This window comes from Pezoporus wallicus, unplaced genomic scaffold, assembly GCF_028554395.1.
Source record: "Pezoporus wallicus isolate ANWC-B61680 ecotype Strahan unplaced genomic scaffold, APGP_CSIRO_Pwel_v1 contig_5261, whole genome shotgun sequence".
NCBI classification, from domain to species: Eukaryota; Metazoa; Chordata; class Aves; order Psittaciformes; family Psittacidae; genus Pezoporus; species Pezoporus wallicus.
Genome location: NW_026642423.1, coordinates 2,866,348 through 2,880,270, shown reverse-complemented (window position 1 = coordinate 2,880,270; position 13,923 = coordinate 2,866,348). Strand labels below are relative to the sequence as shown.

General features: G+C 43.8%; 1 protein-coding gene across 15 annotated transcripts in view; it reads right to left on the bottom strand.

Moving 5' to 3' along the window:
* The window catches only part of BIN1 (bridging integrator 1), a 97,864-nt gene extending 84,319 nt beyond the window's left edge, over positions 1 to 13,545 (bottom strand). For 5 of the 15 annotated variants that reach the window (XM_057430038.1, XM_057430043.1, XM_057430035.1 and 2 more), the window contains exon 1: positions 13,340 to 13,544. In XM_057430038.1, the coding sequence (XP_057286021.1) occupies positions 13,340 to 13,423 (84 nt within the window). In that variant the 5' untranslated portion in view covers positions 13,424 to 13,544. Of the gene's footprint in view, positions 1 to 13,339 lie in introns of all 15 variants that reach the window. The other 10 variants (XM_057430041.1, XM_057430045.1, XM_057430042.1 and 7 more) reach the window with 3 other exon arrangements.
* Positions 13,546 to 13,923: the final 378 nt, after the last annotated feature.

The window sequence follows — 13,923 nt, the reverse complement described above, 5'->3', positions numbered from 1 at the left end:
GTGATCGCTGCATCCAAGGCTGCCCTGGAGTGTCACATTTCCAACAAGCCCTTCCCTGTTGGTGAGCACAAGGTCAAGCACGGCACCTCTCCTTGTCGGCTCCTCTATTACTTTCAGAAGGAAGTTGTCTTCCACACAATCGAGGAACCTCCTGGATTGCTTGTGCCGGGCCGTACCGTTCTTCCAACAGATGTCAGGGTGGTTGAAGTCACCCATGAGAACAAGGGCCTGTGAGCGTGAGGCTCTTCCTATCTGTCTATAGAGTGCTTCATCCGCAGGCTCTCCTTGATCAGGCGGTCTGTAACACATCCCCACAGTAATGTCTCCCATAGCTATATTCCCTTTAACCCTGACCCACAAACTCTCTGTTAACTGCTCACCTGTCCCCAGACAGAGTTCCATACTCTCCAGCCTATCCCTAACATAAAGGGCAACTCTCCCTCCCCGCCTGCTGGGTCTGTCTTTTCTAAAGAGCCTGTAACCTTCCATTCCAACACTCCAGTCATAGGAGCCATCCCACGATGTTTCTATGATGCCTATTATACCATAAATGGTTACATGATTACATAAATACAGATAAAAATCCCTCAAGTCACTTTCACAAGTGAGCAAGATGTAGTATGAACCTCTCTAAAACTGCTCTCACAACAACAAAAAGGCCAGTACAAGTGTGAGACTGGCCCAACACCACAGCAACAAAATGCAAGCTGTGAATAGGCTAGTATTAGTTGTTTGATCTAAACTGATATCTTAGTAGAAGAAAAGATCCAGCTTAAAAATCTGTAGTCACTGCTACAAGAGAAAAATCAATGCACCTTCTGTATTTCTAATATCAGCCTTTAGAAGTACTGCTGGACTTTTCCACAAGTAAATAGCCATACTGGAAGTTTAGGAAAATACATAGTACATCTCCATGATACAAGAGCTGTTTTCCTCAAGGCACTTCTGCAGTATGTTTACAAAAACACACAAATAAATCCTCAGTTCTCCGGATGTTGTGCAAGCATTATCTCTCACTACCTTTGCATGTGGCAAATCAGTCAAGCGGAAAGGTTCTCTTACAAATATAACCAGGGGTTCAAACCAACCACTTCCTCTCCTACAGGAGGCTCTTAGAAGAGGAACAAGTCTTAAGCTGGTGAACTGGCTGGAGCCCCTGGAGTGCATACAGCAGTGACCCAAATCCTGACATTCCAGGACTTTTTTATATTAAGACTTTTGCCCCTTAACTGTTTTCAACATTTTAGGTTGTTTTTCCCTCCCCCTTCACCCACGGTTTAGCTCCTAGTATCATGCAAGCCTAAATTAAGTCACAATATAGCAGGAGTAGTGCTGTGACAGTATGGAAAAGTAATTTCCCTTCTTGCTGACCTGATGTCATAGCTTGGTCTCTGTAGTCACATCTTGCTATGCTCACACCCTTGCATGCATCAATGCCTGTCTATCCCTCAACCATCCAAGCACCTGCAAAACCAGCTACATTAGCTGATTTAGTCTTTTATGTTACTTTTATCTCTTTCTCATTTCTTTAGCTAATTTCACATTATGCCTGCCATGCACAATAGGTACAGCCCATGTACTAAGCTTGTACCTTAACATAAATTCAAGGGCTGGTTCTCAGCTATAACTAACAGGGTACAAGAAACTGAACCAATAATTATTTCTTGCTTTTTTCTTCCTTAAATATATCTGTGCCATATCCACTCACTGACCCACAAAGTCATCTTCCCTCCAGGTCTAACTCACTGTGTTTTTTTCCCCCTTCTACAAATGCATGAGCTTGCCTTGCCTTATTAAAGATTACTAGGAAAACATATTGAGTTTTATTTATTGATCTTCTCCTTTGTTTCAAAGGATTTTAGCAGTCAAAAAGAAAGCACAGGTATCTCCTTCTCCTACCCTTTACTCTTTCATCCCCTTATTTACCTTTAAGAAGAACATAGAAATGTTCTGCTTTTTTCACCACCCAAGCTTCTGAGAATAAAAATAAACCACAGCAAATGTTACTCAGACTTCACTTTCAATTTTTTCTTATTTTTCTATTTCATATCCTTCAGTCAGGGGTTTCAGAGAGTCAGAATAGAAGGGAAATTGAATGTAAAATTAAGAAGTCAGGTACTAGCTACTGTCTAGTCAAACTGAGCTAGGAAAGAGGCCAATCACAGAATCCTTAGGATTGGAAGGGACCTCTGGAGATCATCTAGTTCAAATCCCCTGCCATTGCAGGGTCACCTAGAGCAAGTTACACAGGAATGTGTCCAGGTAGGCTTTGAATATCTCCAGAGAAGAAGACTCCAATGGCCCAGATCAGGCATCACCCCGCTGCCCCATGGTCCTGCTGACTCAGCCATACTTGCATCAGGTCAAAGAAAGGAAGAGAAAATAAGCAGTTGGAGATGACACATCTCAGTGGTAGATGTGGTTTGAGTGTGATGTGAAATTGCTGCTCCAGTGGGAGTAGCTGGGTCAGTTCAAACTGCTGGCGTGACAAGGACAAGATTTTATCTACAGGCAAGTGGATGGAGACTTGCAGATTTTATCTACAGGCAAGTGGATGGAGACTTGCAGAAAGTGTTCAAGCCACAGGTGCACAGAGCAGGAACCAGGGCAGCAGGATAAGCATTCGGAAGTGGTGACTTCTTCCACCAGAATAAACCCAAAGCCAGAAGCAGGCACCTACCTCAAGAAGTGTGGGAGATTAAGAATCTTAAGAGCTTAAGACAGAGTTTTCAGCCTTTCAATGATTCAACCTTGACATCTTAAGCAGGTGGCCAGACACCAGAGGTGCTGAAAACTCACAGCTTCACCAGACGACACATGGGCTGTATTAGGGTCATCTTCACCATTCAGTCTTGGTTTGTCAAGTCTAGGGTGCACAAGCTGCACATCTACCACTCTACCACATAACTGTCCAAGAGACAGACCATGGAATGCACACTTGTTAGGTGAGCTTGTGCAACCAAGCAATCCTGGCCATATGCACTTGTATGCCTAATTCATCACTTCTTAGGCATTTTCATTTTTTTACTGCTTTGATTTGCTCTTATTCAAAGCAGGCAGCTAAAAATCACTGAGCTCTCCAGATTTCCTGCTTTTCAGCAAATCAGAGAGTGGAGAGAATACATATCTATCAATACCCTGAAAACAAAGAAGCAGAAAATGTCAAGCTCCAAGAAAGCAGGTAAATTTCCAGAAACTGAAACAGAGACCAGAAAAAGTGGGCACAAATGGGGAGCTGGACAGTAAGCTGCATCATAGCTCTGTAGTTAATAAGGCCAAATGGCATCACTTCATTCAGCTGGCATCAATGTGACATTCCAGGCAACAGGACTTCAGCAACATCAATGTCTATTACTTGGGTAGGCATTTAACATAGATTAATTAAACCCTATCTATAGCCAACAGTAACTCTAGTAAGAGGAATAGATAGCACAAATAGTGCTGTTTGCACAAATCTCCCTTCTCAAGTCCTCTGCCACCTCCTCCTCTGCAACACTCATTTTAAATGCTGATGCATTTGCAATAAGTACGTTTATTTTTATGCAACCCCTAATGCAAAATGAAGCAACCCAATCAGGACAAAACATAAATGGCATGTGGGGTCATGCCTAAGCTGGAGAAAGAGATAAAGGAGCAGGTGTGTGCTAAGAGGGAGAGGGGCAGAGGAGCTCTTGTAAGGCAGAACGATGTGAACGAGAGACTCCAGAAGGGACAGGCTGGATGCAGAGCCCTTAAGAAGCTAGGAAAGCTCCTGTAGAGGTTCACAACCACCTTGCTGAACAAGGATGGGAGTTTCTCAAATGCAGGACAAACCTGGAACCCATAATGCAAAGGGAAAAAACAGGGACATTTGGATGAGCTGTTGAGAACCCCTGAGCCAGAGGTTGATAGCTACAAGGGATCAAACATGGGGGAAAGATTTGAGAATGGTGCCCTCCATAGCCAGGTTGGGTTACACAGTGCCACTTGTCTTATTGAAGCAGGGACATTTGAAGCAACACAGATGATCAGCTTCTGTTGGTTCTTCCCATCTTCCCAAACAGCTTTTGAACAGCAATTCTTCCTTCCCACTGCTTCTACTTCAGAAGAGCTGAAGGATGAGTAACGGCAAATTTGAGAACTGGGCTTCACAGGCCAAGTTCTCATGCTGTAAATGAGCCCAGAGACTTCTTTGCCAGAGCACTTGATGGGAATCTGGGCCACATTGTCTTTGGAGAGGAAAAGCACCACAGTGTGCTTCCCGAAGAGCTTTCTCAGAAATTAAGGCCTCAGTTGGAGACCTGGGACTGACGGCTTAAAAAAGAAAAAAACACCCAGCTCAAAGTCATTCACTTCATCCAGCATCACAACACAGCTCTTTTCACCTACTATACCCACAACCACATGGTAATGGCATCCAGCCCTGATAACACACACTTCCTCACGGAATTATTTATGTTCACCAAGGGTCAGGGAATAAGAAGAGCAAAAGCCTCCAGCTTGGCAGAAAGTTCTAGTCTAGCGACTGACTCTGATATCCATCCACAGTTAAGTCAGAGACTACGAGCAATTGGATGTAGCTTACCACTACAGAGCTCTACAGTCAGCTGTTCACATCATCCCTCTGACTTTCCCTGCCCTCACCACCACAGTCAGCCTCCAAACTCTCCCAGCTCTGCACATATAACTGTTCTTCCTCTCCAAAGGAAGCCAACCTGGTTTTTCAATTTCTTCAGGTTATTTTCATAAAAGTTTTGCTGTTCAAAACCAGCCCTGCACCCTTATGTACAAAACCAGCCTTACCAAACCTCTGCTGAAATGTCTGAAAAACCTTTTAAATCTTCTGGAATACAGAATTTTACTGAAACAAACCAGAAGTATTTTAGTTAATTGAGACTGCCCAATATTTACATTGGAATTGTTTCAGGATAGGGAATGACCTTTCTTGGTAATACATAATACAATCAGACTGCAGATACTAACAAATAATCATACTGTCTGTTTGCATGTCAAGGGAAACATTATCAGAATGGGTACATTCTTTCAATGGCTCAAGTTTATTAACAGACAGCTAGGCTTGGCCTTTCACAACGGCTGCTCAGTCTGAAGAGACACGAAAGAGGAAAAAACCCTAGTATTCTCCTACTGTAGAAGTCAGTCAAATACACAGAAGAGCTGCCATTTCACTCCTCAGCTGATGAACTTATACCTTAAGGAGTGTTTCAATGCAGAACCCAAGTATATTTCTCTATCTGAACACATTTAAACTCTTCCTGAGCACTGTTTCCCCCATTGAGCTTGCCATCCTTCCCACCAGATTTTTTCCCAAGTATATTTTCAAACTAACCTTTGAAATGTGCTGTCCCCTGCCACAATAAATTAATCCCTTTCTTCGTTTCTTGTGTCAGAATCAAGATTTAGACCAGAGGGGTCATGTTGTACCCACAGAGAGGGAAGAAAGTATTTCCCCAAGACACCACTTGACTGCTTGAAAATTCAAAATGAATGAGCTGAACATTTAAATTGCAGGAAAAATTCCCTGCATTTTTTAAATATATTATTTGCCCCCCCCCCCCAATGGCTGAGGAAGCAGGAATGGAAATAAGGTTTGCCCTTGCACACTCAGACTCCCAGAGCTGGTAGGATTAAAAGACTTGCTATAACTTACAGGAATGGGTAACATTACCTACAAGAGTAGCTACAGGACCAGAACTCCTGCTAAGAAAAAGGATGCAGAGATCTTCAATTTTCTTCAAATGTCAGCCTTTATACCTTATTTGGTATATGTTCATATCTGTCACTGGTACCACTCCAAATAACTCCAATGGGACAGAATTGCTAATTCACTCTGCAAATACCTTCAAACTCAGCTCTGAGTTGGTCAAGCCAGGTGTTATTGTTTCTGGCCTAATAAAACGTGCTATCAAGCCTCTATGCAAGTAGCATAAAGAAAAAAAAAATAAATTGTAAATACTTTTAGCTGTGTTTTCAAGCACAATAGTTCCCATACCACTGAAGTTCCCTTTCTGTCCCTGCTGGCAAACAAGCATTGCAGTTCTGTCTAATGCAGTTTCAAAGCAGTGTTAGCAATTACCCAGTGAAAAATGTTTCTACTTCAGCTATAATCTTTAACCTCCCTCCTGAAAAGGTAACTTCGAAAAGAACTGAGAAAACAGCGCGGACAGTTTAACAAAACATTCTAAAGCCACTGAAAGTAAACAAACCAAACATGATAATGAAGAACTACCAAAAAAAAAAAATCATTTCGGAACAGGTTACCAGCTTTCTGAATTTGCATGTCAAATCTTCGCAGAGAGGGCAGTACTTCAGGCTTTGATATCTGTGCATCATCGAAAGACTAAATGTGGCCCTTGGTTTTCACAGATAGTTGTTTCAATTGCTGCTTTCCTCGTTTTTGGCAAAGTTTGCACTTGCCATCCTGCCTGCCAGCCTATATTAAGAACAAACTGCCACCCAGACTTCTCCTTTATTCTAACAGAAGAGACAAGAAGAAAGGAGATACTGTCTGGCTTCTATGTCTCTCCTAACTGCACCCCTCTAGAAATGGAGATTTTCAAAAACTTCACCCTGCCAGCCACAGGTCTGAGCTAAGTTTATTCCAGCACAGCCTAAGTAATAGGGGGAAAAAATAAAATTGTTATACATGTGTACTTGCACAGGTCTGCGCAAACACAGTACCTATTCCTCAATTCATAAAGCTTCTTCATAGTAATTTCGAAGACCTCTTTAGGTTGTGTAATGCCAAGCTCTGGCTTCCAAGTCTTCTTTAAAATGTAACCAGCATCCAAAACTCTTGCTGAATGCAAACTCTTTACATAACCAACGAGAAACTTAGGAAAAGGCAGCAGGGGAAAATTAATGAAGCAATTGTTTGTTGGCACTCATGCATTCAGTATTACAGCTGTTGGAGAAAAGCAAATATACAGTCTTTCAAGAGAACACTAAAATACAAGCTGATGTCGAAAGAGACCTTGATGCATTATTTCACCTCCCAGCAGCTCTCTTAAGGAAGCTTTATTTGTATTTTAATACTTGTTCCCACTTCACTGCTGTGGATTGGAGAATGCACAGCCTTCTGATCAACATTAACAGAGTCTTATCCCATAAAAGAAGCAGCTGGTCCACACACCCTGAATTAGACAGCTCACTTAGGAACCTGAGTGAGGCCAGCTGAACAAAACGGGGCTACAGGTTTGTACTGCTTGGGCAAATTGAGTTTATCTTCTTGACAATGTCAAGTTGCCAGTACAGTGCTTCAGGGAAGACAGTCTGATCTCTGCAAGTACAGGTGGACAGCCAGGACTGTAAGATGATCCTTGCAAAGCTACAGAACTCCCACACTGGGCAGCTCAGGTGTCTGGTCACCACCACAGCAATGCAAAAAAAACAGCTGCTCTAATATCTGTCAACCTAAGCTGCCTGTTGTCACTCCAGAAGTTCTTAGAACTAGAGCTTTACGGCACATTTGGTTCCAAGCAACAGGGTATTACCTCTCTGATCAAAGAGCCAGAAACAAAGGAAAACTTGCATTATTGCCGAAGATGCCAGTCCAGCTAGATGCTGAACACCTCAGGCTGCACACAGCTTTCCTCAATGGCTTGGCTAGCCATGTCATTTGCTAGTCATGTACCAAAAGCATTTGCAATGTTGCGAAGAAACATTTGTGTCTGGAAATACAAAATCTTGCTTAACAATCAGCATGCATGAGGGGAGAAGACAGACAGCTCTGACATCTGTTGAGGAATGCTGACTCCTGTAACACTAATTCTATCCTGCCTACAGCCTCACCAGAAGTCTTAACTGAGATCTTCCAGATCCTACTTTATGAACCTTCTCTTCACAAGAGCTGCACTGAAAAGGGCTGGCTGTAAGACTAGATCTTACAGGGAAGATAAAGTGACCAGGAATAGGGCTGGGCCTTTTCCAACCAGAAAATTTATCCATCCAAGAGATCTTGCTTCTCAGAAGAAATCTGTAGTCAACACCCAGACACAGGGGCTCCTTCAGTAGGGCACTGCAAGCACCCTGCCAATCAAACCATCCATGGGCAAGGAAACATGTGGAGCCCAGTCTCCTATTTCACCTCCTCCCTTCCCCATGCAGATTATCTGCTACCCAGTAATACAGTCTGAGCTCATACCGGTATCATCTGTACATCAGGGGCATCAATTCAGATCTCTCTCTTCTATCCAGTGCCTGTTTTCCAGCAACCTTTGGACAGAAAGTACCTTCGAGACTCTAACAGTCACCTAAGCCATGCCTTCCTAAGAAAGCAAGCTAACAGATATAAAGTAAAAAGCCCTCTCCTTGTCACCTAGGGAGTCCTCCAGTAAAAAACAAATAAGAAAAAAGAAAGTTTCATGACAGATCAGCAGGAGGACAATTAACTTCTGTAGCTCTTCAGGCTATTTGTACTTCACTGGCACAAGGCAGATTGCCACCAATTTATCCTACCCTATGCAAAGCCAAGCAAAATCCATAGAAACTTTAAAGAGACAGTAGGAAAACCAAAAAGGAACTTCTCCGAGGTAGGTTGACGTGATACTTCTCAAGAAAAGAACTTCCTCCACCTAGCATTTTTTTTTATGTAAAGCCTACCTCCCCATCTGCAGAAGTTCTACAGATTAGGCAGCCTCTGACAGCTGAATCCTGAAGACATCTGTATTTAAATTTGGTTTAAGGTTCCTGGGTTCTGCTCATTGTTATATACTCCCACCTGCTTCAACAGGGCTGAGAATTCATTCTAGGTGTTCCTACCTGCCATGTTCCACCTATTGGAGTCTGTCTTACGGGGTGGGGGGTGAAGTCTTATCAGGGCAAACACAAAATGCAAGCCATGCCTTCTGCAAACCCTACTCCACCCAAATCACAACATCCTCCTGTCCAGCAAGGGATTACAAGGGGAAAGAAACAAAGGTTCTGGGAGAGGAAAAGATCCTTTCTGGACAGCAGACAGTCTGTGCTACCACAATCGTTACATGAGACAAATTAATTGGAAAAAGCATTAGGAGATCAGGCTTCAATGGCCTGCCAAAATCAGTCCTCCACTTTCCTTTTCAGGGGCAGTGTCTTTGGTTATTTCTCCTTGCTGGGCTGCAAATTCTTTAGCAAAGCCTTTGGTTTACTTGCATATAGGTCTTGGGGTTTATGGGGGTTTTGCCCTGAAGGGGACAGGAAATAAGCATCAGAAAGCCTGGCTACCAATAACTATGGCCATACTAGTCCTTTGAGACAGAGGCTACAGCCCAGCCTCCTTGGAATGTGCAGCCAGACGGGAGCAGAACTTTGCTCTGGTAGGTTTAATCAAGGAAACTTTGCAAACATAGATGTGGGTAAACATTGGTGGGATAAACTAAGTTAAGCCAAGAAACAAAGCAGAGGTGATAATTCATGACAACACGGGAAGTGAGTGGCAGAATCTACAACCTAAATAATAATCCGTAATGTAAGGGAATTTGGATGCCCAAGCTAAAATTTTTCAGGTCCTGGCATTCGCCTTTGGTTGGGGACAGAGAGGGAGAAAAGGGGATGCCTTGGTTTGTTGGTACATCAGAGTTAAAAATATTAAAAAAATATGACAGGCTATACCTGTCACAGAACACAGACTTCTCATTTTGCCCAGATTTGTAATGAAAACAAGAACAGAAGACCACCACTTCTATTGGATAGGAACTTCCACATTCAAAGTCTAGAAAAGGAAAAATCACAGATGGTTTGGATTGGAAGGGACCTTAAAGATCACCTAGTTGCAACCCCCTGCTACGGACAAGGACATCTTCTACTAGTCCAGGTTGCTCAAAGACCCCTCCAACCAGGCCTAGTTCAAAGTAAAACTCCCCATACCATGTATTAATATATGTAAGCCCACTCTCACTCAGAACTTTGGCATGTTAAGAATGAGTTCATCCCCTTCTAGTCCTCTCCACATACACATACAGAAAAAAATCTCCCAAGGAAAAACCTCTCATTTCAATGTCAACTTTGCAAGTCACCTCCACAGACGTGTCTATTAATCTGTATGCTTTTTGTCAGTCAGTGCCTATACAGCCAATACCATCTTTCCACCCCGAATCTCTGTCTAATGTGCTGGAGGAAAGCAAAGATCTTGATCCTTTAATGAGGATGCTCACTGCCAGCCAAGCAACAAAACCCCAATCCATTTGCTCCCCAAGCTCAGCCCCCTCCTGGAACCTCTCAGAGGAGTCACCCTTGCACCAGGATTGCATCAAGTCACTAAGATGCCGTTATAATTTTGTTCAAAGCAGAAATGTTTGTGCACGTGCAGACTGACACATCCAGAAACAGGACATTCTTCAAGAGAAAAAGAAGAATAAATAAAAATGGGAACTGTGGAAACTGGGGAGATCCCTGAAAATTTCAAAAGTATAAGATAAAAATTGATCACGTAGAAGAAACAAACTTTAACGGAGATAATGGATTATAGACATAAAGGAAAAAAAACTTCAGATCCTTAGTGGCAAAGTTTAAAAGACCTTGCAAACACCAGGCGCTCTCCAAGACACCACAATACGGGAGCCATTACAAGCTTACTCAATCTTGGGAAGTTTAGAATTATGACAGGTTCAGAGCTCAACACCTCAGCCTGAAAACCCTTCAGCTAACTACCAGATGAAGCATGACTCCCAGCCTAAATCTCCTAATTGTGAGCTGCAAAGGATAACAGATGAGTTCAAAACTGCTGCACTGGTCCTTTCTGCTAGGTGGGCTCCTCTGGACAAAGGCATCAATTTACTTGATACATTTCACTGGACAATGGGCAAATTATTGCCAAATATTCTACTTGAAGCTATCTTTGAATAGAGATTAAAGGATGCCAGTCCATTTGCAAACAGCATAGTCAACCCTTCTGCCCCATATTTCCTGTAGAATTGAGAAAATGTCTTCAAAAAATAGCCAATAGTTTTGCTGAAAGGCTCAAAACAAACAGTACTTCTGAAGGAATATCTTACATACTTTACATAATAGCCATCTCAGAAGGGGAAAAAAGCATGTATACAGTGTTCTAGTGTGAAATCTGCATTGAACAAAAAGACACCATTCTTTGCTTAACACAAGGCTTAAATTCACCATGAAGGAAACTGCTGAAGTCAAAGCCTCAGGGTTCAAGTTGGGAGGAAGATATCACTCTGAAGGGAAGAATTTTTATCCTAGATTCAAACTGAAAAAAAGATACACAAAAGGAACACTGTCAGATTTTTTAAGCCTCAAAAAGGAAAGTTCAATCCCAGTCAGCATTTTTAAGTGCTGCTGTGTACCCAGATCTACCTCTGCACACCTGTGCTTGCCTTTTTTTTTAAATTTTAACTATATAAACACCTGATCCTCATATTCAAACACATGGTTTAACCTTCCTGCTAAACACAGTATCACAGCCTAAATACCACGAGACTAATACCAGTATAGTGCAGTAACCCTTGGTGCCTTCCTTGTTACTTCTTATTCAGCTGTATCTTTCCTCACAAGCTGAAAGTTAACATTCATATGTTTGACTTGGCGAACCTGTCCCTGAGAGACAAGGGTAAAATACCTAACACTTCACTACAGAGGAAATGTTACAGATGAAGCTGTAAGCATATGAAGAAGCAAGTCAGATGATGAAGCAAGCAATGCCATTTTTTTCTTTTTTGAGAATATTTTGTTTGCGTCAGTATAACAATAGCAGAAGGGCCTAGAATTTGTGTTAACTTAATAAGCAAGTGCTTTGGGTTTCTTTTCTTTTTCTCCTTTGATGGAAATGAGGTGCGATTTTTCAACATAAAGAGACACACAGCCAATTTCAGATCACGCAAATCACCTGCAATACATGGCTAAACTCTCGATTACGACTATCGTGGCTCACACATTCCCAGTCACCACCAGGGAATAAGCAAGGAAGTGAACTGGATCTCCAGTTGAGAGGAATTTGTGGAAAATTCTCCCTATGAAAAGAACCTGCATGCATTGACATAAGAAGGAAGGGAAGGGCCTGGCGGGCCACACTTGGCTCCAAGTTCCACCGATAATACAATAACTTTGTCAGCAGGCCAAGGAGCTCAGCCTTTACCATTGACCTTAATATTAACTACAAATATGGTTGCCATCTGGTGGCTAATACCAAATTAATTTAACACCTATGATGAGTTCAGGGCAGACCAGTTACCAAGAGACAAATTTCCCATCCTGCCCCCTCTTGGAACCGCAGGAAGGGGAAAAAACACAGACGTGGCCATGCTCATTCTAGTGTTTACAGCAAAGCCAGGACCTTGTTGCAGTCAGTTCCATACCGGATCTGCGCTTCACCTGGGGTTCTTACCAAGCAGTTCAAATCACACTCCCAGTTTCATTAAATGAGCTTAAACTAGTGGAAGCAGCATGTGCAGTATTAGGCCTGGCAAGTTTAGGTTGCCATTCTGACACAGCAGCATTCTGTAAGTGCTGGCAATGGGCACAAGGCTCATGCCAGCACTGTGTCCAACCCCAAACCTCCAAGATTAAAGCTAGCTGCTAAAGATAACTCGCAGGGAACAAGAGCAGCAGTGGGGCAGATCTGTTTACCCTCCCTCCCTCAAAGATGCATCAGTCCTTATTCAGTCAATGTCATCTCACAGCAAATCACTGAAAGCCAAGACGAGCGTGCCAGAGATAAAAGCAGCTGATCAATGTCCCTGCGTAAAATGTCCGATAATCCCTACACAGAGCTGGCATCTGGCATCAGATGCAGCATGCCAGAGAGATGAACATGAGAAGTATCCATTGCATATTCCTGGCACCTTTTGCTGACACAGAGGTGGGCGGAGAGCAGCAAAAGGGCTCCTGGGATTCAAAAAACACCCCTCCCTCAGCAGTCATCAGCAGAGTCTTTAAAGGCCGTATGGCTTTTACTTTACCACCATTCCAAAATCTGGAGCTCAAGGTCAGTAAAGCAAGTAGCGGTTATTATGCTATGTTGATAGAAGATAAGGACGCCAAGTGCCCATCTCCTCACCATCTTTTAGCACTATCGCAAAACACAGCTTGATACTGCCGCATAAAGCACAACCTACATACGGTGTAAAGAAGGTCTCCTCCTGCTGAAACAATAAGCATCTACATGTTCAAAACAAGCGTGCGGCGCTCCGTCCTCCCTCCCTTCTCCCAGCTGCACCCGATGCCATGTTTCTGCAGAGAGATGGCAAACCCCTACAGCTCGAACAGCGGTATCCCGCATTCTCAAGATGCAAAAGGGCCCTAAATCCGCAGGGAAAGCAGCTGCCAGCTCCCAGGGGGGAGGTTTCATCGCCGGTACCCGCATAGCTCCCCGCATCCTAGGGAGCCGGCGGTACCCCCCTTCTCCCTTTACCTTCTCCTGCGCCCGAGTCAGCTTCTTCTGAACGTTGATGGCGATTTTCCCGGCGGTGACCCCCTTACTGCCCAGCTCGGCCATCTTGCCTCCTCTTTTTAACAGGCAGACTAACGAACGGCAGAGCCGGCAGGAAGGGGGGGAAAACCCGGCGGGCAGAGCAATGGCCCCAACCACCGCCACCACCGCCTCCCGCCCGCCGCCTTTTAAAGGGACAGCGCGCCCCGCGCCGCCTTAAAGGGGCCGCGCGTCGCACCGGGAGAGGGCAGCAGCAGCACAGGTGGGGACCAGAGGTGCGGGGCTGCTGCTGGCAGGGGGAAGAAGTGCGAGCAGGTCTTTGAAAGATTTCCACCTCCCTGACTGCTGCTTCTGCGGGGTCTCCCGCCGCAGCCTGTGTCAGAGGCAGTAGTCAGGTGAGAAAAGCCGGGAAGCATGGCAAGGAAGGAGGTGGGATGGAGGGAAGGATGCTGAGGGTCCTGCCACAGCAGGATATTTACAAAGTGAGAAATTTAGGTTCCCGGGGGGCATGGTATCTGTAAGTAAATCAAAACCCTGCTTTTAAAAAGCAGGCTTAACCGGCCTAT